Source organism: Cricetulus griseus, chromosome 2, assembly GCF_003668045.3.
Source record: "Cricetulus griseus strain 17A/GY chromosome 2, alternate assembly CriGri-PICRH-1.0, whole genome shotgun sequence".
Lineage (NCBI taxonomy): Eukaryota > Metazoa > Chordata > Mammalia > Rodentia > Cricetidae > Cricetulus > Cricetulus griseus.
This window is the reverse complement of record NC_048595.1, coordinates 287,177,218-287,203,552: the sequence shown is the minus strand read 5'-3', so window position 1 is coordinate 287,203,552 and position 26,335 is coordinate 287,177,218. Positions and strand designations below refer to the sequence as shown.

General features: G+C 43.4%; 2 protein-coding genes across 5 annotated transcripts in view; one reads left to right on the top strand and one right to left on the bottom strand.

Annotated features, from left to right (window-relative positions):
• Positions 1–1,376: 1,376 nt before the first annotated feature.
• Gtf2h5 (general transcription factor IIH subunit 5) lies at positions 1,377–5,758 on the bottom strand. The gene is made up of 3 exons (XM_027401071.2): positions 5,647–5,758; positions 4,722–4,794; positions 1,377–1,988 (listed from the first exon to the last, which is right to left on the bottom strand). Exons 2-3 carry the CDS (start codon positions 4,754–4,756, stop codon positions 1,808–1,810), a joined length of 216 nt encoding a protein of 71 aa, XP_027256872.1. The 5' UTR covers positions 4,757–4,794; positions 5,647–5,758; the 3' UTR covers positions 1,377–1,807.
• Positions 5,759–5,810: 52 nt separating this feature from the next.
• The window catches only part of Serac1 (serine active site containing 1), a 31,519-nt gene continuing 10,994 nt past the window's right edge, over positions 5,811–26,335 (top strand). The window contains exons 1-11 of one of the 4 annotated variants that reach the window (XM_027401069.2): positions 5,811–5,921; positions 8,449–8,607; positions 10,135–10,226; positions 13,378–13,414; positions 14,117–14,253; positions 15,643–15,732; positions 16,338–16,469; positions 17,446–17,567; positions 19,262–19,390; positions 22,346–22,459; positions 23,670–23,832. In XM_027401069.2, the coding sequence (XP_027256870.1) occupies positions 8,594–8,607; positions 10,135–10,226; positions 13,378–13,414; positions 14,117–14,253; positions 15,643–15,732; positions 16,338–16,469; positions 17,446–17,567; positions 19,262–19,390; positions 22,346–22,459; positions 23,670–23,832 (1,030 nt within the window). In that variant the 5' untranslated portion in view covers positions 5,811–5,921; positions 8,449–8,593. Of the gene's footprint in view, positions 5,922–8,448; positions 8,608–10,134; positions 10,227–13,377; positions 13,415–14,116; positions 14,254–15,642; positions 15,769–16,337; positions 16,470–17,445; positions 17,568–19,261; positions 19,391–22,345; positions 22,460–23,669; positions 23,833–26,335 lie in introns of all 4 variants that reach the window. The other 3 variants (XM_027401067.2, XM_027401070.2, XM_027401068.2) reach the window with 3 other exon arrangements.

Below are 26,335 nucleotides of genomic sequence, written 5' to 3'. Positions count from 1 at the left end.
CTGGGGCCCCCTGCACTTGTGCAGAACCTCCTGCAGGAGCACATGGTTCTTGGCTTCCCTTTGGACAGGAAGCAGGAACAGGGAATCCAGAAGAGGCCAGGGCAGACAATCCAAGGACACACTTCCAGTGACCTTCATCCAACTCAGTCCCACCACTCCCAGTAATGCCATCACATCAACCATTGAGATACTAATAACCCTAGATTACATCAGAGTCTCGTGATCTGATATTCTCTGGAAAAGCCATCAGACATACTGTAGGTGTCTTTTTGTTTTGTTTTTTTTTTTTAGGGTGTTTTTGAGACAGGGTTTGTGTAGACCTAGCTGTCCTGGAACTAGCTCTTGTAAAGCAGGATGGCCTTGAACTCACAGAGATCTACCTACCTGCCTCTACCTCCTGAGGACTGGGATTAAAGGTGTTCCCCGACCACTGGCCCGCTCTCTATTACTACTTAAAAACAAAGAAAGGTCTAATAGGAAGACAAGTAAACTTCATTTCTCAACACTTTGGAAGTGAATTTTTGTTTTGCTTTTTGAGACAGACTTTTTCTGTATAGCCTTGGCTGTCCTGGCACTCAATTCTGTAGACCAGGCTGGCCTTGAACTCAGAGATTTGCCTGCCAAAGCTTCCCAAGTGCTGGGGTTAAAGGCATCAATTTTTAATGTAACCTATGAAATCATATGGATTATTTTTGATTTTTGAGACAGGGTCTCACTATGTGGCCCTGACTAGCCTGGAACTCTCTATGTAGACTAGGACAGCCTCAAATTTAAGAGATCTATCTGCCTCTACATGCTGAATGCCAGATTAACAGGGTATACCACCAAGCCCAACCCTGTATTTTGTTTTATGCTTTGAATTCCTTTCTTTTTTTTTTTTTTTTTTGGAAAAGTACACTGAAGCAGACTGCCAAACAGCATAGAGTGTAATACTTGATTTAGCTGAATTTAGAGCACATGGATAAAAATACATTTACCCCATTAATGCTGATCTCACTGCATTTTTTGGTTTGGAGCATTATAATACATATTTTGTTTACATATAGTTTCTGATGACCTAAGAGTTCAACCACGTGCAAGTCTTCTAACTTCCTCTCCAAGTATTAAGATAACTGCAGGTATCTTCCCGGCAGTTATTGTACACACACACACACACACACACACACACACACACACACACACACTTCTGCTACATCTCTTTCTGCATGGGCACACGAGGAAAATGTCACCAACACAGTGTGAAAAACGGAAAAGTACAGCCTCAAAGCAGAGCTTCTTTCCCACTCGTTTCTAAATCTGCAGTACAAAAGTGCACACTTCACGGGAACAGGCAAAATTAATAACACCTCAGTTACAAAGACAATTTAACCAAACTCCACTATTTTTCTGGTGTATTTAATTGGTGTTAAAAAAAAAAAGGTAGGGGAACCATTTATGATTATTAATTAGGTTTACTTATTTGTGTGGGAGGGAGGTACACACAGGGAAGTCAGGAGACAACTGTGGGAGCTCTTCCCTTCCCTGGGATCAAATTCAGGCTGTCAGACTTGGTGGCAAGGGCCTTTACCAACTGAACCATCGAACCAGCACAATTATGATTGTTTTAATAAGGAATAATAAAAGCCAAATTGCAGCCAATTGTTAGTTCTTCTTCAAAAAAATCAGTTGGGGCTTTTGTCTGAATCAATGGCCCTGCAGCCTTCCCCACAAAATGCTCATGAAATGTCTACACACTGTAGGAGACTCTGAATGGGGCCTCTCTCATGTCTGTGGTTTGTAATTCCCACATGCTCAGCAGCTAGTATTTTCACTTCTGGGTAAGAGAAAAGGCATTCTGGTCCATCAGTTCCCCTACTCGCTCCTGGAGGACATTGACCAGCTCCGCAATGACAAACACATGTGTGTCATCAATATCTTGAATGATGAACTTCTTCCCCAAGGCATTGGACTCATCCAAGTACAGCAAGAACTGCTTCATGGCAGGATCGCTGTGGAGACAAACAGAGTATAGGGCATCCTGTGGTCAACCGCACCACAAAGACCAAACAGTTACATCTGATCGTGATGAATTTTTAAGTTCAGAACTATTATCCAATGTCTTATTTTCTCTCTTAAAGTATTAGTGATTTGTAGCCATGACTTCATGTTAGAAGTCGAGTTAGGACAACTTCAAGAGAAAGGTTTTTAAAAAACAACTTGTCACAAGAAGAGAGAATATGGCTATCCCTTTGCAGTTTAATAGGACTTAGACCTATAGCTTCCTTAATGGATTTAAAAAGCAATGTCCATACTTACTGACAGAGCACAGGGAGAAACAAAAAGGGAAGAAGAGGCTACTCTAGAAGCCCATGGGGGTGGACAGAGCCAGTGTAACAGGCTTCTTCCAAAGGCTGACAAATAGACAAAGGGCCCACAGGGCAGGAAAATCAGAGCCCTTGCATCTCAGACTCAACCCCTCTCCTCCCACACATTTATGTGGATGAGGGATAACTGGCAGATGGTAGGAGGGAGAGAGGGACTGGCAAAGGTCACCAGTGAAGTGTAGTGCTCTAAAACCAAGCTGCTACCTCCTTTCCCAGCAAACAAGGCGCCTCGGGTACTTCAGTAGTGACCTTAGCCCCACTTCACTCTCCAAGCCCTTCTGTCCTTGGCTGTCTCAAGTTCTACAACAATCTCAAAACAGCCTATGAAAATCACACACAGTTTTCTTGCACTTCACACAGTGGGATGATAGCTGTTTTGTAAATTCAGTCAGTTCTAAATGTAATACAGTAATAAGGATAAACCAGAGGACATAATAGTAAAAATAATGAAACTGTGATCTACCTCAGTGATGTGGATTATTTTGCTATTGCTTAAGCTCAATGCATTCACAGCCGACGCCAACTACTCTCAGTAATTCCCTGCTAAGAGGTGCTAAAACAGCAACTGCTAAATGGTTATCACTCCTAGTGTGTCTACGTTTTTCTGAATGAAAGGGATTTACACAATTCAGTGAAGAGCTTAAATCACCGGACCCAAGGAGTGTTGTGGCACTCACCTCAGGGCTGATCGATGTTGCCAATGTCCTAAAAACGTTTGCCGATGGCACGTTATCCCTCCACTTCAGCTGTGTCCTGTAACAGCTTCATTGTAAGCCTTCCTGCCTTTCCCACATCCCAGCTGGGACTTAGTACTGCAGAAACCCAGACTCCAGGGGCAGTAGCCTTGGAGAGCCTCATTCCACGTCTTTTGGTTCAGCCCTTTATCTTCCTGAACTATTTCCTGCTAGATTCCCTCCTACCTCAACAGTTGTTTTTTTTTTTTTTTTAACTGACTTTGTTAGAATCTCATCTTCTCAAAGTCTACATCTGCATTATATCCCTATGGCAGCCCACGAATCATGTGTTACTACCGAGTATTTGATATGTTGTAAAATAGATATCTGACTTTGAAGGTGTTTTTGAAGACTTAGTACATGGGACTGGATAGATGATTCAGTGTTTGTTGCTCTTGCAGAGGACCCAGGTTCAGTTCCCAGCACCCATATGGTGGCTCACAGCCTGTTCCTGACTCCAGATCCAATGCCCTTGACTGATTGCCTCAGGCACCAGGCACAGATGCAGACAATCACACATATACATAAAAATAACACTAACTTGGGGCATCTGGGTTAAATACTTCACCTGTTTCATTTCACACTTTAATGTAGTTACTAGAAAATTTAAGACTATGTATGTGGCTTAAACTGTATTTCCAATGTAGAGTGCTGCTACAAACGTTGCAGGTTTCCTAAGATTTGACCTTGCTACTTCCTCAGCTTTGCCATCACAGGAAAAGCATCACCACCATCTATACAATAATTCACAATATGGAAACAGAAAAGAAGACAGGAGCATCTCCGATGAAGGGAGTGAGTATCTAGAGAACAGGGCTTCCAACAAGGAAGAGCTGAACAAAGAGTTCAAGGCTGAGAAAGGGGGGACAACAAAGGCCTCTATTTCAGGAAACTTCGAGAAACTCAGCTCAAGAAACTATTGTGGGTTCTTTCTTCTATTCTGGAAGCTATGCTAAGGAGTTTAAAAACCTGCTCTGATTGGCTCTCATTTCTTTTCAGGGAGCACATTCTGTAGTGGCAAAGACTTAACCAAGTTCCTGTATTATTTTATTTGTTACTTTTTTTTTTAAAGACAAGTTTTCACTATACAGCTTTGATTGGCCTGAAACTCACTATGTAAACTAGGCTGGCCTCGAACTCCTAAGAGATCGGCCTGATTCTATATCCTGAGTGCTGGGATTAATGGCCTGCCTCACCTTCCTGAATTCTTCTAAACCTTAATCTAGGCAAGTGCTGATGGCTTGAGAATAAAAACACACTCTCTCTGGAGCCTGTCCGGCAACTTGCTCTGTAGACAAGGCTGGCTTTGAACTCAAAAATCTGCTTGCCTTTGCCTACAGAGTGCTGGGATCAAAGGTGTTCGTCACCACTGCCCAGCCTAACAGTTTTCCTAATAAGGGTAATTTAGCACACATAATCTCTGATCAAAAAATGGTTGGAAATAACGCTAATTACATTAATTTAACAGACAATGAAATGTAACATCAGCAAGAAAACTTAGCAACAAAGTCTGTCCCACTTACAAAGAAAACCTATGGAAATTCAAAGTTGAAGCCTTGCAAAACAAAATTTTGAAAAAGGCATATATACATAGCAAGATCCACTAAGTCTTAAAACTACGAACCATTCTATAAGCACTCCTTTCAAAACGTTGACCATCTTCTCCCAGGCAGGTGGTGCAGACGAAGTCAAGAATGCTAAAATAAATAAATTTAATTTAAAAAGGATAAAGTGACATAAAAATCCAAAAATTTCAATCTACTTTGGGGATTTACATCTAAGATGAAATGAAGAATGTCAGTATTAAAAAACTAACATTAAGGCATACTGATAGTCCCGCTAAAGCAGACTATTTGGAATATTAATAAATATTGCACAAATCCTATTTGCAAACAGATTTTACTCATGGTTAATTAATCCTTAAAAAGTAAGCACCAACCCGCTGCGGGTGGTGTACGCATTGAAGCCGGGACCAGGCTGGGCTACATAGAGACTGGGACTCAAAAAAAAAAAAAAAAAAAAAAAAAAAAAAAAAAAAAAGGTCCATTACTCCAAATCAAGAAACCCAACACGGGTGTTAAGTGAGTTCGTTATTCAAATGTTTTCTTTTTATATCCAGGAGAACGATTCAAAGGCAAGATTACGGGGAAATCACAACACAGTAGTTCTGAAAAGGGGGCTGCATCAAAATAACAGTGATCCACAACCTCACTTTACCGATGAGACCAAGTAACTGGTCAGAGTGGGTAATTTTAATTTACAAACATCTAGGTCTCTAGAGCTTGTGTTCTTTTGGTCCACATACTACATCCTCCAAAGATCTGCAGAGGAAGGGCCCTGAGTGAGAGCCAAGCAAAGGATCCCTGTAGTGTCTACACCCAGGCATGGGAACCTTCCTCTGCAGGAAAACCCTGATGCAATGCGTGACGGCCCCGCGTCCCCCACACCACAGGCCTTAAGAAGGGTGCGCGACTCCGACCCGCCCCGGGACCGGGAGGCTTTTTTCTCTTCCTCCCCTCCGTTTTGCCGACCAGTCCCACGCAACCTACTTTTCCAAGCGGCTCAGAGCCTGCAGCTCTCCTCCACCCACACGCCCAAGAACCGTCGTGGCGTCGCCACTGCGCCTGCGCCGCGCGTCATCGCGCCCGCGACACCCTAGTGGGTGGGGCGATTGGCTGGGGGCGGGGTTAGAGGGCGGGGCCAAACGCGGGGGGGGGGTCACGTGCCTCCTGCCGCTGGGGGAGAGCCCGGGTTGCTAGTGGCAGCGGAGGGTGGGTTGTGCAGCCGGCCGTGTCCACCCGGAGCCGAGTTCATGCGCCGGCAGGTAGGACGGGCAGGCGGGCGGTCTCGTGGGCGGGCAAGGGCGTCGCGACAGCTGTGGGAGGGGAGGGCGCCCCATAAGGTCGCACGGCCTCGGAGGGACCCGGTGACCTGCCGCGGCCCTTAGGGCCTGGTTCTGGCCCTTGAGTGATCGCTGCGCTTCTCTGCTTGCTCCAAAGGCTTGGAGTAGAGCACCTGCGTGCAGGTGAGCCCTTCCGGGCTCTGTGATCTCATGAGCCACACCTGTGTCTTTCATGCCACATCTTGCTCTTCTCTGACCTGGGAGACTGAGTAGTTGGAATGTTGATAGGTCTCTAAACCCTGTAACCGTCATTTCAAGGTGAAGGCCTCGGGAAAGTTCTGAAGTTAATCTCACTCCCAAATTCGGATCTGTACTCTTTTTTAATTAATTAAATTTTTTATTTGCATCGGTATTTTGCCTGCATGTATGTCTGAGTGAGGGTGACGGATGTTGGAGTTAGAGACAGTTGTGAACTGCCATGTGGATGCTGGAAATTGAACTCTGGTCCTGTGGAAGACCAGTCTGTACTCTTAACTGCCTAGCCATCTCTCCAGCCCCTGATCTGTAGTCTTAATGGAGTTGGGTTCTCAGCAATTGACGCAGAAGGTAGTTGTAGTTTCTTGGTCATTATATGTCCACATTTAAGCTCATGCTAATTTTTGCTTCACACTTATTGCCCTCTCTCGGTTCTTCGAATTTCTTTAAATTTTTTTTAAGAACAATGATCTTTTTTTAAAAAAAAAAGTTTATTTACTTATTATGTATACAACATTCTGCTCCCGTGTATATCTGCACACCAGAAGAGGGCACCAGATCTCTTAATGGATGGTTGGGAGCCACCATGTGGTTGCTGGGAATTGAACTCAGGACCTCTGGAAGAGCAGTCGGCGTTCTTAACGTCTGAGCCATCTCTCCAGCCCTACAATTTTTTGTATTATATTTATTTATTTATGCCCTCACAAACGTAGGTTGGGGGTGGCATGCATGTGCCACAGTGCACGAGTGGAGAGGTCAGAGGACAATTTGAAGGAGTCGGTTCTCTTCCAGCATGTGGATCCCTGGGATGGAACTCGGTTCACCAGGCATGGCAACAAGCAAGTGCCTTATTTGCGGAGCCATCTCGCCAGCCCTGGTCCCTCATACTTTCCCCTCTTGTTCTTGTCCACATTTTCATGCTGTACCCACTCCTTTAAAACTGCTCCAAGTTTGCTCTTCCCAAGCATTTTTGCTTTGTTTTCTTTCTGCCACAGTAATGATCCCCAAAGCTCTGTTAAACAGATATCAACAAAGTGACTCTAAAGTTATGTGGAAGAGGCAAGAATCTTGAAGAGCTCTTCCTGAAAATGAAGGGCAAGCAGGGCATGGTGCCTGAAGCTTAGAATTCAGTCTCTGTGGATGCTGAGGCAGGTGAATCATAAGTTGGAGGCCAGCCAGGTTACATAGCAAGGTCCTGGCTCAAAGAAATAAAAGGATCAAAACTGGAGCTTCGTATGACCCGGCATCAAGACTTGGTGTTTCTAGCCAAGTATGAATCTTCCTGTGCTATGTATTTAAGAGTAAAGTAGTAGGTCAGCAGGGCCATGGAGTCCAGAAATAGGCCTGTGTTACATATAGTCAGTTGACTTTTGAAGAAGGTACAGAGTGACCTCATTGGTGAAAAGAACATTGTTTTAACATTTTATTGGAACTATTGGGTCTCCATATAGAAAAAAGTTCACTTATCGTCAGAATACATAAAAAACTTAACTTGGCAGCAGGTAAGATCACTGGTGGCTCTTACAAAGGACCCATGTTTGTTTCCCACATGATGACTCACAATCACCCATAGCTTCAGTTCCAGGGAATCTGATACCTTTTTTTGGCCTCCAAGGTCACCATACTGTGGTACACAAACACACGCACGCACGCACGCACACGCATGCAAAAATTAAATCTTAAGAAAATTAACTTGGAATGGACCATAGACTTTGTTGTTGTTGTCCCCCCTACACACACACACACACACACACACACACACACACACACACACACACAGGGTTTCTCTGTTCCAGGAGGCTCTCCTGGAACTAGCTCTTGTAGACCAGGCTGGCCTTGAACTCACAGAGATCTGCCTGCCTCTGCCTCCTGAGTGCTGGGATTAAAGGCGTGTACCACCACCCAGCTGGAATGGACCATAGACTTAAACATAAAGTATAACACAAAACTGTCCTAGAATCATAAGAAAAGATGACATGATGTAGGCAATTTTTTGTTTGCTTTTTGCCCCCCTCCCCTCGAGGGGGTTTCTTTGTGTAACAGTTTTGGCTATCCTACAATCCACTTTGTAGACCAGGTTGGCCTTGAACTCAGAGATCACTCTGCCTCTTTGACTCTTGGGTGCTGGGATCAAAGGTGTGTACCGCCATCATCTGCACAGTGGTTTTTCAGGATACAAAATTCAATAACCACAAAAGAGACGGAATTGATAAAATAGAGTCTATGGGGCTGCTGATCACAATGTTGTTTTAAGGAAATAGTGAAGTCCTGACAGTGGAGAGGACAGCTGCAGTACATCTGATAGAAGACTCAACTTCCAGCACACATGAAGAACTGATAGCCAACATAAGCAAGCGGAAGACTTGAAGAGATACTTCAAGGATATATGAACGGCTAACATGCATTTGAAAAGGTCTTCAGCATGGTTTTCTGGAAATGTCATAGTGATTGGTAGGGAGGTCTGTAGTGTACCCACTAAGAAATCTAAAAGCAGTTATCATGTTGGACAATAGGAACCCTTTGCTTTGCTGGGTGAAATATAAAATGTGCTGAAAAATGGACTGGAGAGATGGCTCAGAGGTTAAGAGCACTGGCTGCTCTTCCAGAGGTCCTGAGTTCAATTCCCAGCAACCACATGGTGGTTCACAACCATCTGTAATGAGGTCTGGTGCCCTCTTCTGGTGTATAGGCATACATGTAGACAGAACACTGTACATAATAAATAAATAAATCTTAAAAAATGTGCTGAAAAACATTGAACATTATTTTCTGACCCAGCAATCTCACTCCTGGGGTATTACTGAATAAATATGAAAACATGTCTATAAAAATTGGTATCACAATTCTCATGGTTGCTTATGGTAGGCTGAATGCTGCAGCCTCCCCCCCCCCACCCAAAAAAATGCACACGTCACATTCCCTGGAATCTGTGATTATATTTTATGTATAGCAAGAGAAATTTTACAAGTAGAATTAGGTTTACAGACCATGAATAGATTTTTAAAACAAAAATGTTCCTTATTTACATAATAAGGGATATAATAATATATTTTGGTCATATTGGCTCCTCATTGCCTTCTGTTATTCCCTTCCCAATCTGTGTAATGGAAAGTTCATTTTCGCCTATCTGGGAAAGCCTACTGTATTCATGCAGAGACCCTTAAAGTAGCATAGGATGTGACAGATAACCTGTCAAGGAGGGGACAAGCTGTTGTTACTTCAGCAATGTAGTGGACTGTCTGCAGAGGCCCTAATCTAGGAGCTAAGTGGCTCCATCATTACCAGCAAAGCCATGAGGATTTCAGTCTTAACCGAAGATTGCAACTGAATCTTGCCAATCACCTGTTAAGAACTGTACTCTGCCTCAAACCCACATGAGGGAAATGCCCCCCCATATACACACACAAGAAAATCACTGTGGTTTCAGTCTTGTGACACTGAGCAGAGACACATTAGATGTCTAGGAATCTGCATTTTATTAAGAACCTGTCCCTAGGTGATACTTTGAATAATAATTTATAGCTTGTCATTAAAGCTTCCAGACTAGTGGCCCCAGTGACACGTTAGTGACACACTTGTCCTATGGAGTGGAGCTTCCCTGCTGCACCACATCAGTTTTTGACCCTATATGGGTGTTTTATGAAGCCCTTAATATAAGTGTTAAGTTGGGACCCCCCCCCCCCCTTTACTGCCATGTCCACCTCTTTCCCAGTATTTGCTTTGGTGAGTTTTGTCTTATGAATATAACTTGAATAATGTAAGAGTCAGCAAAATTTATCCTAGTAAAGTCTGGTTTGTTTTCAAGAGTAGAACCCTGAGTTGAGATTTTTTTTTTTTCTCAGTTTTGAGTTTTCTAACTGCCGGCTACCCACTGTGATAGTGACATGTCCTTAGGGTCAGAAGAATCAAATTACCCTTGTTACATTACTTTCCTACACAGGATGTCCCTTGGTGCCTATTGTGTCATCTGTTGCAGAAGAATAGGAACCTCTGCTCCCCGTTTAAGAAGTCACACACCCTGGAGAAATATCCGTGAGTACAGTTGAAGTAACGTCATTTTCTAGTGGAAATAGTGATGAGATTGTGGCCACTTTCCTAGAGTGCATTACAAAGCACATTCAGACAGCCCATTCTGAATTTCTCATTTGCTTATGTATTCCATACTGTGGTTGACACTAAATTTGTGAGCCCAGAGCTATATAAGATCCTTTTTCCTCAGGCATTCTTTCTCTTTTCATCTGTCCTGTCAATTCATGCTCACTTATCCAACTTAAGCATTACTGTGTTCTCATTTGGCACATGCTCACTAGGTCCTTTGCAGAGCCAGGGACCTCGACCAGGTTCTGGGGATACAGTGCTGAGCCAGGAGAACATTCCTTGTCCTGTGGAGGTGTGGTATCTGCTCTGATCCATCCCACACTGTTGCCTGGCACCTGAGGCCATGGTAGAGCCACCATTTTCCATTTAGTAGAGTCGGTATGGAACTTGGTTAATTATCTGACTTCTCCTGTAGACTAAACTCAGAGGGCAGTGTCTTGTTGATTATTCTGTCCCATTGTTTACTGTCATCTAAGGCATGCATAAGGTGTTCCAGCAGTGTGTGTCAAATAGAAGGATGAAAAACACACCTCCCCTGAGCACTGATTCTTTTATTTGTATAGCAAGTGTGGAACATTTGTGTACATTGTGAAGAGGTGTCTTTGCCAAGGCACCTTCTATTAATTACTAAAGAGCTGAATGGCCAATAGCTAGGCAGGAGAGGGTAAGCGGGACTTCCGGGGAGAGAGAGGAAGAGGAAAAGGAGTCTGGGCACATGGAGATGCCAGGGAGACACCAAAGAGGTCAGATATACGGTATAGAGTAGAGGTGACTGAGCCACGTGGCAGAAGGTAAATCTAAAGCAGGTTAATTTAAGTTATAAGAGCTAGTGGATAAGCCTAAGCTAATGGCCAAGCTTTCATAATTAATAATAAGTCTCCATGGTGTTATTTGGGAGCTTGTGATCCAAAGATAGTCCAACAACAAAGCTGACTACAAACCAGCTGACCTTGCTCATCCTTCATTTATTTGACAATAAACATTATGGATGGCCTCTCTACACTGCACCAGTGCTGTTTTCTGCCCTGAGGTGACAGTGTTGAAAAAGATGAAGTCCCTGTCCTCAAGCTGTTTCCTGTGAAGCTTTAAGATAGACTATTGGAGTTGGGTATGGTGGCGCATGATGCCATTCCTTTAATCTTAGCGCTCAGGAGAGAAAAGCAAATGGAGCTCTGGGAGTTTAGGGCCAGCTGAAACATGGAAAGCAGGCTAGCCGGATTACACAGTCAGACCCTGTCTCCCCAACAGAACTAAACAAAAATTCCTGTTGGGCTGGCAAGGTGGTTCAGTGGATAAGAACGGTTGTTGTGCAAGCATGAGGACCCAAATTCAAATCCCCAAAACCTATAAAAGTAAAAAGCTAGTGTAATACATGTACCTGTAACTCCAGCACTGAGGGCAGGGGTCAGATCTCGGGATTCTGGCTACCAGCCAAGCTCCAGGTTCTGTGAGAGGCCCTGTCTCAGCGGAATAAAGCAAAGAGTGTAGAGAAGGATAGATGTCCTCTTCTGGCCTCCATACACCATGCATGGACATGGGCACCAGTGCATAAGAGAGGACATGCATTCACACACACATGCACACGCAAACACATACACACACCTATTTTTTTTTTTTTTTTAAGACAGGGTTTTTCTGTGTAGCTTTGGAGCCTATCCTGGTACTCACTCTGGAGACCAGGCTGGCCTCGAATTCACAGAGATCCGCCTGCCTCTGCCTCCCGAGTGCTGGGATTAAAGGCGTGCGCCACCACCGCCCGGCACACACACATTTTTGCAGTAGATTTTTTTAATGTAGGGACTTCTAATTCTGAATTTTAAATATGAAAATAAGCCAGAGCAGAAAAGCAAGCTTTCACTTCCTTCTCTCAGTATTCCCAGAATAGCAAACTTCAGAGTATTGAGTTTACCTGTAGTGGAGGAGAAAAGGGAGGATGGCCATGAAAATTGACAGGAAACATTCTAGGAGGCTGGGGATGGAGCTCAGGAGAAGAGCATGTGTCCAACATGCACAAGACCCTGTGTGTGGTGCCCAGCATTGACAGGCACACTTTGTGTGATGCCCAGCATTGACAGGCACACTGTGTGTGATGCCCAGCGTTGGCAGGCAAACTGTGTGTGACAAGTAATGTTGAGAGGCACACTGTGTGTGACGCCTAGCGTTGACAGGCACACTCAAAGGCCAGTAAGAAACCATAGGTGGTAGCATTAGAGAAGAGAATACTGGCTGTTCCCTGAATCTCCATGGTGAGGGCCAGAGGAGGACACCAGGAGGCCATCTTGGAGTCACAACTGTCCCAGAGAGTTGCACAGCCAGGAATTTCTGTGTCTTACCTCTGCAGACCTTCTCATTCCCGATCTTGTGAAGGCCCATGAGTTCATGGGGAAGGGTCTTCCTTCTAGATCTCCATGTGTGTCTGACTTCAGTGTAGAGCATGGCCACCCTTCCTGCTCAGCAGTCTAGGATTTGAATATTTTGGAATGGTTGTGTATTGAGTAGGCCACTGTCCGCCAATAAAATTTGACTGTTTGACAATAAAAATACATTTTTAAAATGTTTCCAAGGTCCAAATACAAGCTTATACTCTTGTTGCCTATATTTTAAATGGGGCCATGTGCTCTGTAGTGTTTAAACCATCAAGTACATTGTGATTACTGGAGGGAGAAGTCATGTTAATGTTCCCACTTGACAGACAGTCCCTCTGTAAAGGCTGGGACACTTGGCGAGCCCACCTTGGCTCTAGCAGTAGACCCTCCTAGTGGTCATGCTCAGTGGATGTCTGTGATCCAGTACGTGCAACGGTGGCACAGGGACCTGGATTCCTGTGACTTGGTTTGGGGTGGTAGAACAGGAGCTTGGAGTATGTGTGTGGAAGTCATAAGCATAAATCATACGTTGTACTTGGTGCCACCATGTATTATAGTGGCTGAAAATAAATATAATATTCAATGTAATAAATAGATCACCTATGTAACAAAAATTTAACTTTTGGCCCAGTTATACACAAAAGGTTTGCACTATTACCTATTTCTTTTCATACTTTCAAAAATGAAATCATGTTGATTTTTCCTCTTTCTTTTTGAAGGGAATATAATAAGACTTACTGGATCCCTCATTTTAGGGTAAGTATCAGTGAACAGTTAATGGCTTCATGTTACCACAGTTGGAAATCTTAACAGAAGAGACTGTTAGCATGTAGTAGCCACGGATATGGGATGTCAGAAGGTTGAGCATGCCTTTGAAGAGGTACACATGTGTACATATTTATAAAATGTGCAGTTACATTACATGTAGTAGATTTAAACTAAAAATGCTGTAAGTGTCCATTTGCAGGAGAGTGGGTAAAGAAGTGTGGTAAGTGTATTTTTGTCATGAGGGAACTGTGTACAGACGAGTGTAGATGACTGACACACACATAAGGCTGAACGAAGAACACATCTAGCCTAGTCCATTCCCATGAAGCCAAACAGAGCACTGTTGTTTAAGGTTGTGCACGCAGGTAGCAGACAGGTGATGAAAAGCAAGGATGATTCAGTTACTGCTACGGATCAGCTGTGAAAGAATGAGAGCGAGCATACTGTTAGCTTTGGGTGCTGATAATCTTCTGTTTCTTCCTTGACTGTAGTCATGCAGCCACTTACTGTTGTTTGAAACTGAGATGAATGCACCCACATATGTACATCTATGTGTGCACTCACATGTAAAATGACACTTGTGTGTTTTACTGTATACTGTGTTTCCTAGTAAAATAGAAAATAGTTCACTATGAAAAGCTCTGGGTCATGTTCAGACCCTGATTTGTAGAACTTTTTGTTTCTCTTTAGGGGTTCTTTATTTTTTACATACGAAGTTCTGGCCCTGAAGAAATCTGTAACATTAGACACTCAGGTGGTAGAAAGAGAGAAAATGAAGTCTTATATCTATGTGCACACAGTCTCTGCAGACAAGGTAGAAAGTCATGGTAAGTTTTGTGGTGAATTATTGAATGTAAAAATGGGTCTGGCAAGGCAAGCTCAGCCTTCTGGGACAGTCCGAAGAGCCCGTGTGAGACAGGTTCCTAAAAGGACGCATCTAACTGGCTCACAGTTTTAGAGGTTTACTCCATTATCATGGTGGCAGGGAGCATGATGGAGTGCAGGCAGGTGCTGGAGCCATGCCAAGAGCTACACCCTGATCTGTATACAGGTGGAGAGACTGGGTCTGGCATGGGGTTTTGAAACCTTCAAAGCCCACCCCCAGTGACACACTTCCTCCAACAAGATCACACCTCCTAAATCTAATTGTATCAAACAGTTCCATACCCTTGGTGACTAAGCATTCAAATATATGAGCCTATGGGGCCCACTCTTATTGAAGCCACCATACCAGGCATTAACTGATGGCCAGATTTGGGGCTTCTGTGTCTCCCCAACTCTTTAGCTCCTTTAGAACAGAGTAAGAGCTGGCCAGAGCCCTTGTGTCTGACCCTGAGTTCCTTCTTCAGGGGGCCATCAGTTCAGTTTGACAAGTGCAAATGCTTGTTTTGTCATTTAGCTCAGAGACCATCATGCTTTAGGGGGTGACTCATGCGGTCAAACTCATTTGACAGATTGAAAAAGATGAATTCAACTTATTTATTGCTGCCATCTGTTACCAAGCCTGAGTGGTATGTCTATGCTAGTTAGGACATCCCCTTCTCAATGTTGAGGTTGCTTGCAGGCCTCTTGGTTACTTGATAGATGTGAGATTTTAGCTCAGATGTGAGATTTTAGTCTTTTCCTTATCTCTGGGCAGCCTGGTGAACCCCACCCTACCCTGCCTTGCAGCAGTCTGTCCTAGGATGTCAGCCTTCACATGCCCATAACCAGGTTACAACCCCTGCCTGGGATGGGCTCCCCTGCTCCTTCTGAACTATGTTATTACCACACCATCTTTATTGCATTACTTCCTGGACTTCAGCATCCATTAGGACTCCTTACAGTTTTGATTGTGTAGACTGTTACCACATCTGATATTTACCTGTCTGGCAAGGCTCAACCTCATTCTTAAAGCATTTTCCAAGTTCAGTTCTAGGTCAGCTATTTACAAGGAATGTTCTTATGAATATTAGTCAGCTTCTGTTATTCAGGAGGATTTCTGTAGTTGATCTTCTCATTTTGTTTTTATTTTCTCCTTGATCTTGTTCTGGAGTCCAGAGTATTCTGTACTCCCATAATAAATACTTGCATTTAATAGTGACAATAAGAGGTCAAAGGTTTTTGTTTTATGTTCTTTATGATTAACTTTGGAGCCTGGTTTATGTATTTCTTTTTGAAGCATTGGGGCAATACCAAAAGTGCACACTTGGTCTTACTTGCTGCCATCATTTTAGGGCTTGTTTGGCAGGCAAGAAAAGAACTTCACAAAGCAGTAAGGAAAGTGTTGGCAGCATCAGCCAGGGTACTGCGGAGCCCATTTGCTGGTACGTGTAGACACTTGAGTCCTCGTCACTGGTCTGGTACGTGTAGACACAAGTCTTCATCACAGGTCTGGAAGTTGTGTGGACAGCCAACCTAAGACTAAAAATGACCACATAAAAGATAGCATTGAATATTAAAAGTATACATGTAATACTGGTAGTAAATATGAAAAAATAATATGACAGAGCTTAGATCAAACATTTGGTCATCATCTGTATCTGATTTCACTCTCTATTACGAATTAAAGTTGTCATTTAACATAACAGTGAATATAAAAAGATTTTGACTGCTGGGAAGCTGGCTCAATCAGTAAAGTCCTTGCCCTTCATGTGTGAGGATCCTAACCCAGAACCTCCATAAAAAGCCAGTAATTGAAGCACATGCCTATGGTCTCAGTGCTTTGGAGGCAGAGACAGGAGAATCATGGGGCTTTCTGGACAGACAGCCTAGCAGGCTTGGCAAGCTGCTTCAATTTCGATTCAGGAATATTAGATGCATGTAGTGTACACACAGAAATGTGCAACTTGCATACACCATACAGGTGTACAAATGTTGCCTTAACTGTTGATATTGTGTCTTTTGTGTCTGTCGTGTTCTTTTTGCAAAGACACTTTCAGCACAGTTGACATAGAAGATCATGACTGTGCAGTATGGCTGCTCTTAAGGAAGAGCCGGGAGGATAGTAAAGCTGCAAGACTGGAGGCTGTGCGGGAACTGTCAGAGGCCCACCACTGGCATGGTAATGAGAACCCGGGTTGTGGGTTAGCCACCTCTTGTTTTCTGCTGTAAGAGAGAAGGGGAATGAGGTTAAGGAAGGAAAAAGAGTCTGGCAGTCTTAATATGGAAACACATGCACACACAATCTCTCTCTCAAACATCTGAGAATAACTCCATGCAAAACTGGAAAACCTGCTGATCTGGCAGTCCAAGTATATTTGGTAAGGGCATCTCTCAAACTGAGGCCTGTTCCACCAGAACAAGATTATACTATTTCACTGAGAGAAACTCCTGATTCTGAGTTACCTAAGTCTTCACATTTGAACTTAAGATTTTTTGTAACTTTTCTTTTTTCTTTTTTTTTTTTTCAGGATGGGATTTTTGTGTAGCACTAGCTGTCCTGGAATTCACGATGTAGACCAGGTTGGCCTCGAACTCACAGAGATCTACCTGCCTCTGCCTCTGGAGTGCTAGGATTAAAGGCATGCACCACAACTATTATTTTGAACTTCAGATTTTTGAAAATTTATTTATTTAATTGTGCAGTGTTCTGTCTGCATGTATGCCAAAGAGGGCACCAGATCTCATTATAGATGGTTGTGAGCCACCATATGGTTGCAGGGAATTGAACTCAGGACCTCTGGAAGAGCAGCCAGTGCTCTTGACTTCTGAGCCATCTCTCCAGCCCCTGAACTTCAGATTTTTAAAAAAGTTACTCAGAGTATGACTGGGAGTGTTGAGGAGAATTGTGTGATTGATGGCAACTTAGCCAGTTGGGCATTGAGCTTCCTGGTGTGTAGGTGGTGGTAACTGTGAGCTATATTGGGTGTTGAGCTTCCAGGTACTGTAGGTACATCTGAGTTGTGAAAAGTACTTTGGAAATTTGGAGTGACAAAGAACAGTTTAAGAATTGGGGTACTTTCAAGTAATTTTTTATTTAGTCTTGTGGTAACTTTGAGTTAATCTTGATGTTAACAAAAACTTTATTTTCACAACAGACTACCAGTACAGGATAATTGCGCAAGCCTGTGATCCAAGGACCCTTATTGGTTTGGCACGAAGCAAAGAAAGTGACCGTCGCTTTTTTCTCCCACCCCCTCCTTTGCCATCTTTAAAAGAAGTAAGCAAGCATAGTAGTCTAGGGAAGGAAAGGCTGAATGCGTGTTTTTAGTGTGGGTGCAAATAAGAAGAGCTGGTGCCTGGTTGGGAAAAACAGGTGAACTGGATACAGAGCTGAAAATCTTAGTTTCTGCAGGGCTGGGACCTCACAAGCAGCTGTTCCGCTGCCGTTTTCTGCCTTTGTGGGTTGAGAGAGTCTGTTCTGCTAGGTAATTCTACAAGATGTCAACCAAGAGAGGGTGCCTCATAGTAAGTTTTTTGTTATTTTTTTTTCTGTTTTGTTTTTGATTTTTCAAGATAGGGTTTCTCTGTGTTGCACTGGCTATCTTGGAACTTTCATTAGGCTACCTGCCTCTGCCTCCTGAGTGCTGGGATTGCTTTGTTTCAAGATTTATTTTATCTTTAACTATGTGTGGGTACCTAGACATGAGTATTTGCATGTGAATACCAGTGTCTAGGGAGGTCAGAAGGGGACAACAGATCCCCAGGAGCTGGAGTGACAGGTGGTTGTAAACCACCAATGAGTGCTGGGAACCAAACTTGGGTCCTCTGCAAAAGGTATGCATGCTCTTAAGTGCCAAGTCATCTCTCCAGCCTGCCTTGTTTTATAGACAATTTATTTCTCATCCTGAGCACTCTTGACCTCTTAGATCAAATAATTTTTATCGGAGGAGGCTGTTCTGTGTACCGCAGGATATTTAGCAGTATTCCTGGACCCTGCTCCTAAGATGCAAGGAGTCCCCCAAGTTGTAACAAAGAAAATTGTCTTCAGACATTGCTAAATATGTCTTGGGGTTTAAAATAGCCCTGGTGGGGCAGGAGAGATGGCTCAGCAGTTAAGATCACAGACTACTCTTCCAGAGGACCTGAGTTCAATTCCCTCACCCACATGGCAGCTCACAGTTGTCTGTAACTCCAGTTCCAGGGGATCTGATATCCTCACGTAGACATACATGCAGGCAAAATACCAATGCACATAAAAAAAATCTTAAAAAAACCCTGGTGAGAACCATGGCCAAAAGCATGCTGAACTACAGGCATCTTGAGGAACTTTCCTTAGATAAAAAAACAAAACTGAAATTTTGATGTAAATAATCATTGGAAAAAAAGAAAAGTGAATATGTAATTATCACAAAAAATGAAATATTCACAAACTCCAGGCTTAATGATATTTTTAGTTATTAAGGGTTTATCTCATTTTGAGTCAAAATATCAAGAAGTCCCTAAGGTAAAAATTAAATTACAATTTGTAACAGTCCCTTTTTCTGTTTGTTTATTTTTAAGATTTTATTTTATATGTATGTGTGGGGCCTGCATGTATGTACATACACTACATGCATGCTAGGTGTCCATAGAGGCCGAAGAGGGCACTGGAGTTAACAAGTGTTTGTGAGCCATCATGTGGGTGCTGGAACCGAACCTATATCTTCTGCAAAAGTAGCTAGTGTTATTAATTATTAGCCATCTTTCCAGCCCTTGTAATAGGTCTTTAAATGTAACAGCAGGCATGGCAGTATAGAACCCAAATAAATGATTATGTATCTCCACCTTTGTGGCTGAGTACTCTCCAGATTGCACTGTCCATCCTGTTCTTACTGTATGTCTGCCTTGACTCTTGATTCTTGAGGTGTTCTTTTTGTTACACTTGGTTGTTGGGCTTGTGTCTGACGATTTTGTTTTTGCCTTTTATTTCAGGATTCCTCCACTGAAGAGGAACTCAGGCATTTGCTGGCTTCTCTACCTCAAACTGAGATTGATGAGTGTCTCCAGTATTTTACATCTTTGGCTCTTAGTGAGAGTAGCCAGAGCCTGGCTGCGCAGAAGGTTGGTTTATATCTTTTTCAGCAAATGGTTTGAGCACTTACCCTTCTCCAAGACACTGGGACTAGCGTTTAGAACCTCAGTTTGTCCTGCTATGGACTCTGTACTTGGCTGTGTGGTGTCGGGAATCACAGAATGATAAACATAGATGTGTATTAGAAAGATTTGGTTACAGGAATCCTTAGCTTGTGAGCTCATTTATTGTTTTGTAGGAGCAACCTCTGGTATTGTACCTTTATAGTGAATAGTCAGGACTGGGGTACAGCTCAGTGACAGTGCCTGCCAAGTGTGCTCTAGCCATGGGTTTGATTCTCATCATTTGAGTTGATACATCTAGGCCTGTGTTCTAATCTGAACTCGAGATTTGATTATCCAGCCTCCTCTTCTTGGAGTATAGCAAGAATCTTGAATTTAGCCGATCAAACCTGCCTTCCCCTAATACAGCCCTTACCATCTGGTCTTTATCTCAGTTGGTCACGTTGCAGCCTAGTGATCCCGATGCCACTCAGTCTTCATGTATATAGCTGTCAGCAGCTGCTGCTGGCCATTGCTGTGGGCACACATTGAGTCTGTTCACCCCGACTTTCTACAGCTGCCCGCTCTCATGCATCTTCTCCACCGTCTTGGCTTCTGTTTCTTCTTTCACTTCTTCAGTGGTTTTAAAATCTCTTCCGGATTTTTGTATCTGTTCCTGTTTAGGGTGTTGATTCTGCTTGTGGTGGTGTTGGCTTTTTCCTTGTGATTGTGTTTTTCCTTCGTTGTGCCTTTGGACTGCAGCCTCACTCTTGTATGAACTATTTTCTAGTGTGCGCCAAGCACCGTGGATGATAGATTTGTCCCCACACAGCAGGGTCTTTTCTTTCTCCTTGAAGGTTTCTTGATATTTTCCCTCTTAAAGGAAGGAATTCCATGGACCAACACAAAAGTCTGTGTGTGGCAGGAGTGGGCAGAGCAGTCATTACACAGTGGGCTCTGTGTTGTGGATTTTAAAGAAGTTTTTATGATTCATAAGGTTGGTGGCATATTCATGGTGTAAGGTGACCTTTCCCCCTTCTACATCATGGTGGATAAGCTCTCCCCTTTATGGAATTTATTCTCATGCTCCTCTAGAAAGCGTACAAAGAGGAGGGATGCAGTACCTTTGTTAGTGCACATGTGTGGGCAGATGCCCTGGGGCCTGTCTGTAGCTTTAAGAACGTTTAACCACAGATGGACTTTCTGGACATCAGGAGCACAGCTGCTAAGAAACAGCTGTCACTTGGCTACCTCATACCCAGATCCCTTTGGACCCAGATCCCTCAAGGACCATGATGGATCTGACAGTGATGGCTAAGACTTGTTAGTTTTAAATTGGGATTTCACACTGAAGGCTGGGGCCAGGGTTTGACATGAAGCAGAATGCAGGGTGGAGGCTGCCTGTAGGATTCCCTTCTTTCAGCCCCACTAGTCTGTCTTCTGTGTAGCACTTCATGGCAGTTTCTTCCGTGCCCTCTTAAAAGGACATTTCAAGACCTTGTTTTCGATGGAAGCCTCAGATGTAGCCCCAAAGAAACACCTAAGAAGGCATTGTTTACACTGAACATAGTCCAGGGCCTAATTGACACCCTCACCCTTGCTCACCTCCTAGGCTTTATGTTGTCTCCAGTTCTAGCACCCAGGGTTTCTCTTCATTTCTTCCCCCTCCCCCTTAGAGCTTGTCTGTGTCTAGCAGCATTTGAAACATTTTAGACATTCTCCGAGATACCTGAGGTTTCAGCTCATCTTCCTCAGTGTAGCCAGAGTAATCTTACAAACCTTAGTAAGAACTGCTGTTGTCCAGTTGAAAACTGTCCAGAGGCTTCCTCTACATGTTAAACGAAGCTCTGTATGTTCTTTGTTGAAGGCATGCATGGACTATTTACCAACATGGTTGCCTTCAGGTCAGAACCAAGGGTAGCAGAGTAGACAGTTGCAAGACACAAAGCCTGTCCAGTGGCAAAAGGTGTGAAAGCTGATAGAGTTCTTCACACAGGTCAGAGGGCAAAGACAGGCTGCAAACTCATAGGGTGCACAGTGTTCCTTGTGAGCACATGCTGCTCTCAGCACCACTCTGGATACTGGTCACATTTTCTAATTGAACGTGTGTGTGTGTGTGTGTGTGTGTGTGTGTGTGTGTGTGTGTGTGTGTGTGTGTGTGTGTGTGTGTGTGTATACGTGTGCGTGTGAGTGTGAGTGTGTTCAAGTGTGTATACAGGGGTCAGTATCAGGGATCTCTGGCTATTTCTTTCCACCTTATTTTTTGAGACAGAGTGTCTTGTTGTATCTGTAGCTTGCCAATTCAGCTAGATTGGCTACCCAGCAAGCTCCTGGGATCTGAGTGTGCTCTCCCCTCTCAGACCCAGAATTGAGGTAACAGATGTGCACTCCCTACCTGTTTTTTATCTGGGTGCTGGGGGTCTGAACTTGGTTCCTCGTGCTTGTTCAACAAGCACTTTACCCACTGAGCTGCCTCCCCAGCCACTTAACTATACTTACTCTCTCACTTGAGCTTCACTTATAACTGGGAAGAAATAAAAGCCACCATGTTTTTAATATTTTGGTTTGTGATAATTTTCCATTAAATTTTTTTTTTACTTTTAGGTTTTTAGTTGACTCAGCTAGCATAGTCTGTATGAATTAGTAAATGCTGAAGGAATTGATGCCAGAACACTCTGACCAGGGGAGAAAGAATTGACTTTGCTAGGAGAGGACAGAAGTACAGATGGCGAAAGGTGTCAAAATTGTTCCGGGAATTGCCTGATGTGTTATTCTATTCTAAAAAGTAGTAGAAGTTTGCATGACATTCCCTTTCAGTTTCCAAAGTACCTTGAGGCATTTACATACTTGAAATTCCTAATTTGAATATGTCACAGATTTACATATTTGAAATCCCTAATTTGTATCTGTTACACAGATGTAAATACTTTGTCTTGACTTCAGGGAGGACTGTGGTGCTTTGGAGGAAATGGACTTCCGTATGCGGAAAGCTTTGGCGAGGTTCCCTCTGCCACGGTGGAAATGTTCTGCCTAGAAGCTGTAGTAAAGCATTCAGAGGTAACCTGCATCCAAGTGTGGCTCCCATAGTTACCTGAACACGCGTTGAGGGAGGGGAGAAATGGGGAGGAGGATCTTGGAGGAGTTAGGGGCAGAGTAAGCAGTGAATATGATGAAAAGACATTGTGTGCAGGTATGACATTCTTAGAGTTGGTAAAGATATTACACTTTTAGAATTCCACTTTCAACTGTTAGAATTAATAAGAATGATTTAGCACCAATACGTGACTTTCATTTTTATTACATATTTAATTTTTAAAAAGTTTTATTGTATTAATTTTATGTATGGATGCTTTGTCTGTGTACTATGTGCGTGCCTGATGTCCTTGGAGGCCAGAAAAGGGCATTGGATTTTTGGAACTGGAATTACAATGATGAGCCACCATGTAGGTGCTGGGAATTGAGCCTGGGTCCTCTGTAGGAGTAGCAGCCAGTGCTCTTAGCCACTGAGCCATCTCTCCAGTCCCCTATTACATATTTTAAACAATTCTTAAATGCACATGAAGGAAGCAGCCCATGCTCTAACATGACATTTGTCTTTGATTTGTGCTGTCTTCTCCTTTGCCCAGATGGTTGTGCATGTAGCATCAGATAGTTTAATTTCCATAAGATATCAGTTAGAGAGGAATCAGTTAGAGAGGAAAGGGAAATATCAGATTGCTATACTGCTAAGTTATAAGTGCTAGTAATTTCTAGGCATTTTGGCATTGTGGTCATTGCAGTTTGCTTATTTATTAGGCAGGATCTTGCTGTGTATGTATCCTTGTATAGCTGTATGCTACCATGCCCAGCTATATCTGGGTTTTAAAAGGGGGGGGCAAAAAGCCTAGTGGTACCCACAAGTGAAGTATGACATCACCTGGGAAACATGCTAGGCACAGTATCCAATTGCCAATGTTTGAACTAAGCAGATCTGGTGTGGAGTGCCAGAATTTGCATTTGCCACTCAAATAACAATATAGTGTAAAGGACCCACCCACATCTGCAGAAGCACTGTCTTCCAGGTTCTGAGCTGGCCACTGTAACCTAAAAACGTTAGACCTGACAGAAATGCATGGCTGAACTTAGTCATCTTTGATTCCCACCTGTGGAATGGAAACTAGGTGGGAGTAAGAGGGACTACAGCGTTGCAGCACAGGGCAGGGTGCGGGAAGTCACCCTTTGAGGTGTGAGTGGTGCAGTGTAACAGGAGCTCTGTTAATTGTGCTAGATCCCTTCACACTGTGACCACATTGAAGCAGGCGGAGGCTTGCAGCTACTGCAGAGGCTCTACCAGCTTTACAAGGACTGCCCCAAAGTACAGAGAAACATCATGAGGATCATTGGAAACATGGCCTTGAACGAGCATCTTCACCCTGCTATAGTCCGCTCAGGTAACAGCTTTGTGTGCACTGTTCTCCCACTGCTCAACTCATGCTATACTCATTTTTCAATAGACTTAACACTCTTGGGGTTTTCTTGGGTCCTTTATACTATGTTGTTTGGGGTGATAAGGAATTGCTAGGGTTCCACACTGAGAACTTAGCATGTAGAGCCATTATAGGTGAGCAGACTTTGGCATAAAGGTTGTTGAAATTGTTGATGTGATTTAGTTAACCAGGAGGCAGACAGAAAAGAGACCCATTGTAGAACTAATTCATTTCCCCTGCAGCCTACGAGCCACCCGTGAGGAGACACACATCTGCCTTCTTCCCTTCTCACCCTCTTCCTCCTTCCCTCCCTTTGAGCAACACAGATTACTCTTTTTAAAATGTTTTTAAGGTTTATAATTTATTACTGTACTTACTAAACCAATGCTAAATTGTCTCATCTTTGGCTAGCGGAGACCCAGAAAACTTATACACACACATATCATACATATGATGTTTTGTGTGCGTGTGTGTTTGGTATGTGTGTGTGTCTGTACACTTTTGTATTAGTTACTTTTCTTTTGCTGCCATTAAAACATGACCAAGGCACCTTAAGGAAGAAAGTTTATCTGCCTTGTGGTTCCAGAGGGATGAGTGTCCAGCATGGCAGGAAGGCATGGCAGAGGAGAAGGAAGCTGAGAGCTCACACCCTCAACTGTAAGCATGAAGGAGGGAACATGAACTAGATGTGGAATGAGACTATAAACACCCAAAGCCCACCCCCAGTGACGTGCATTTTCAACAAAGGCCACATGTCCTAAATATCCACAAACTGAACCACCAACTGTTCAAATATATGAACCTATGGGGACATCCATTCAAACCATTATAAACATACATATGTACACACACATGCATACATACATACATACATATATACATACTGTACTGGTTGGTTTTGCATATCAACTTGACACAAGATAGAGTCATCAGAGAGGAAGGAGCCTCAGTTGAGGAAATGCCTCCATAAGATCCAGCTGTAAGGCATTTTCTCAGTTAGTGATCAATGGGGGAGGACCCAGCACATCTTGAGTGGTGTCATTGCTGGGCTGGTAATCCTAGGTTCTGTAAGAAAGCAGGCTGAGCAAGCCAGGGAAAGCAGCACCTTCAGTGGCCTCTGCATCAGCCCCTCTCTCCAGGCCCTGCTTGAGTTCCTGTCCTGACTTCCTTCAGTGATGGACTATGAATCTGGAAGTGTAAGGCAAATAAGCCCATTCCTCCCTACCTTGCTTTTGGGTCAATGTGTTTTGTTGCAGCAATAGAAACCCTAACCAAGACACATATACATCCATAGACATATACTTATATATAAATGAGAGTATGCAGATACATGCTCGTATAACTTTGTATAATCATTATTATACACACACATATTAGAAGCTATGCATTGACCCTTAAGTAGTCTTTAGATCAGCAGATTCTTTTTCTAAGATGGGGCCTCACTCTAGCTCTGCCTGGGACTAAAGGCGTGCATGAATAGTTTGGCTGCATGTAAGTCTGTGTACCACATGCATGCTTGATGCTATGGAAGCCAGGAGATGGTGTTGGATCCACTGGGACTGGAATTACAGTTGTGATCTGACTTGGGGGTGCTGGGAATTGAACCTGGGTCAACTCCCAGTTCAGCAGATTTTAATTTTAATGAAATCAAATCCAGAAACCAGAAATGTTTCTGAAAAGCATGAAGCAGCCCAATTATTCACCTTTTAGAACTAAATATGACCTCTGTCACATCCATGAGATTTTACAACTCTTGGAAAGTATCAAAGTTACTTTTTCCTTCCTCTTTCATATTGCCAGTGTTCATTCCCTCTTTTTCCTTCCCCACCTCTAGGCTGGCCTTGAACTCACTCTGTAGTTGAGGATGACTCTGAACTCCTAATAGTCCTGCCTTCCCCCACTCTGGACTCACAGCCATGTGACACCACTTTTTTGTTTGTTTGTTTGTTTGTTTTTTTCAAGACAGGGTTTCTCGGTGTAGCTTTGGAGCCTATCCTGACACTCGCTCTGGAGACCAGGCTGGCCTCAAACTCACAGCGATCCGCCTGCCTCTGCCTCCCGAGTGCTGGGATTAAAGGTGTGCACCACCAACACCCAGCTTTTTTTTTTTTTTTTTTTTTTTTTTTTTTTTTTTTTTTTTTTTTTAATAGCTTTTGTTTTTGGTTTTGGTTTTTGGAGACAGGGTTTCTCTGGCTGTCCTGAAACTCACTTTGTAGACCAGGCTGGCCTCTGCCTCCCAAGTGCTGGAATCAAAGGCATGCACCACCACGCCTGGCTTTTTAAGTAGAAATTTGTATCACACATTTGAGCCTCGCTTGTTTGCTGTCTGAGCTGTAGTAAGATTTTTAATTGGTATATTGAGAAGTAGGCCCAGGTAACAGCAATTATCAGTCATCGTCATCCTGCAGCTCTTTGTTGCAGATGTGTTGAGGAACCCTGATGCTGGGAGGGCAGCTCCATAAGCAAC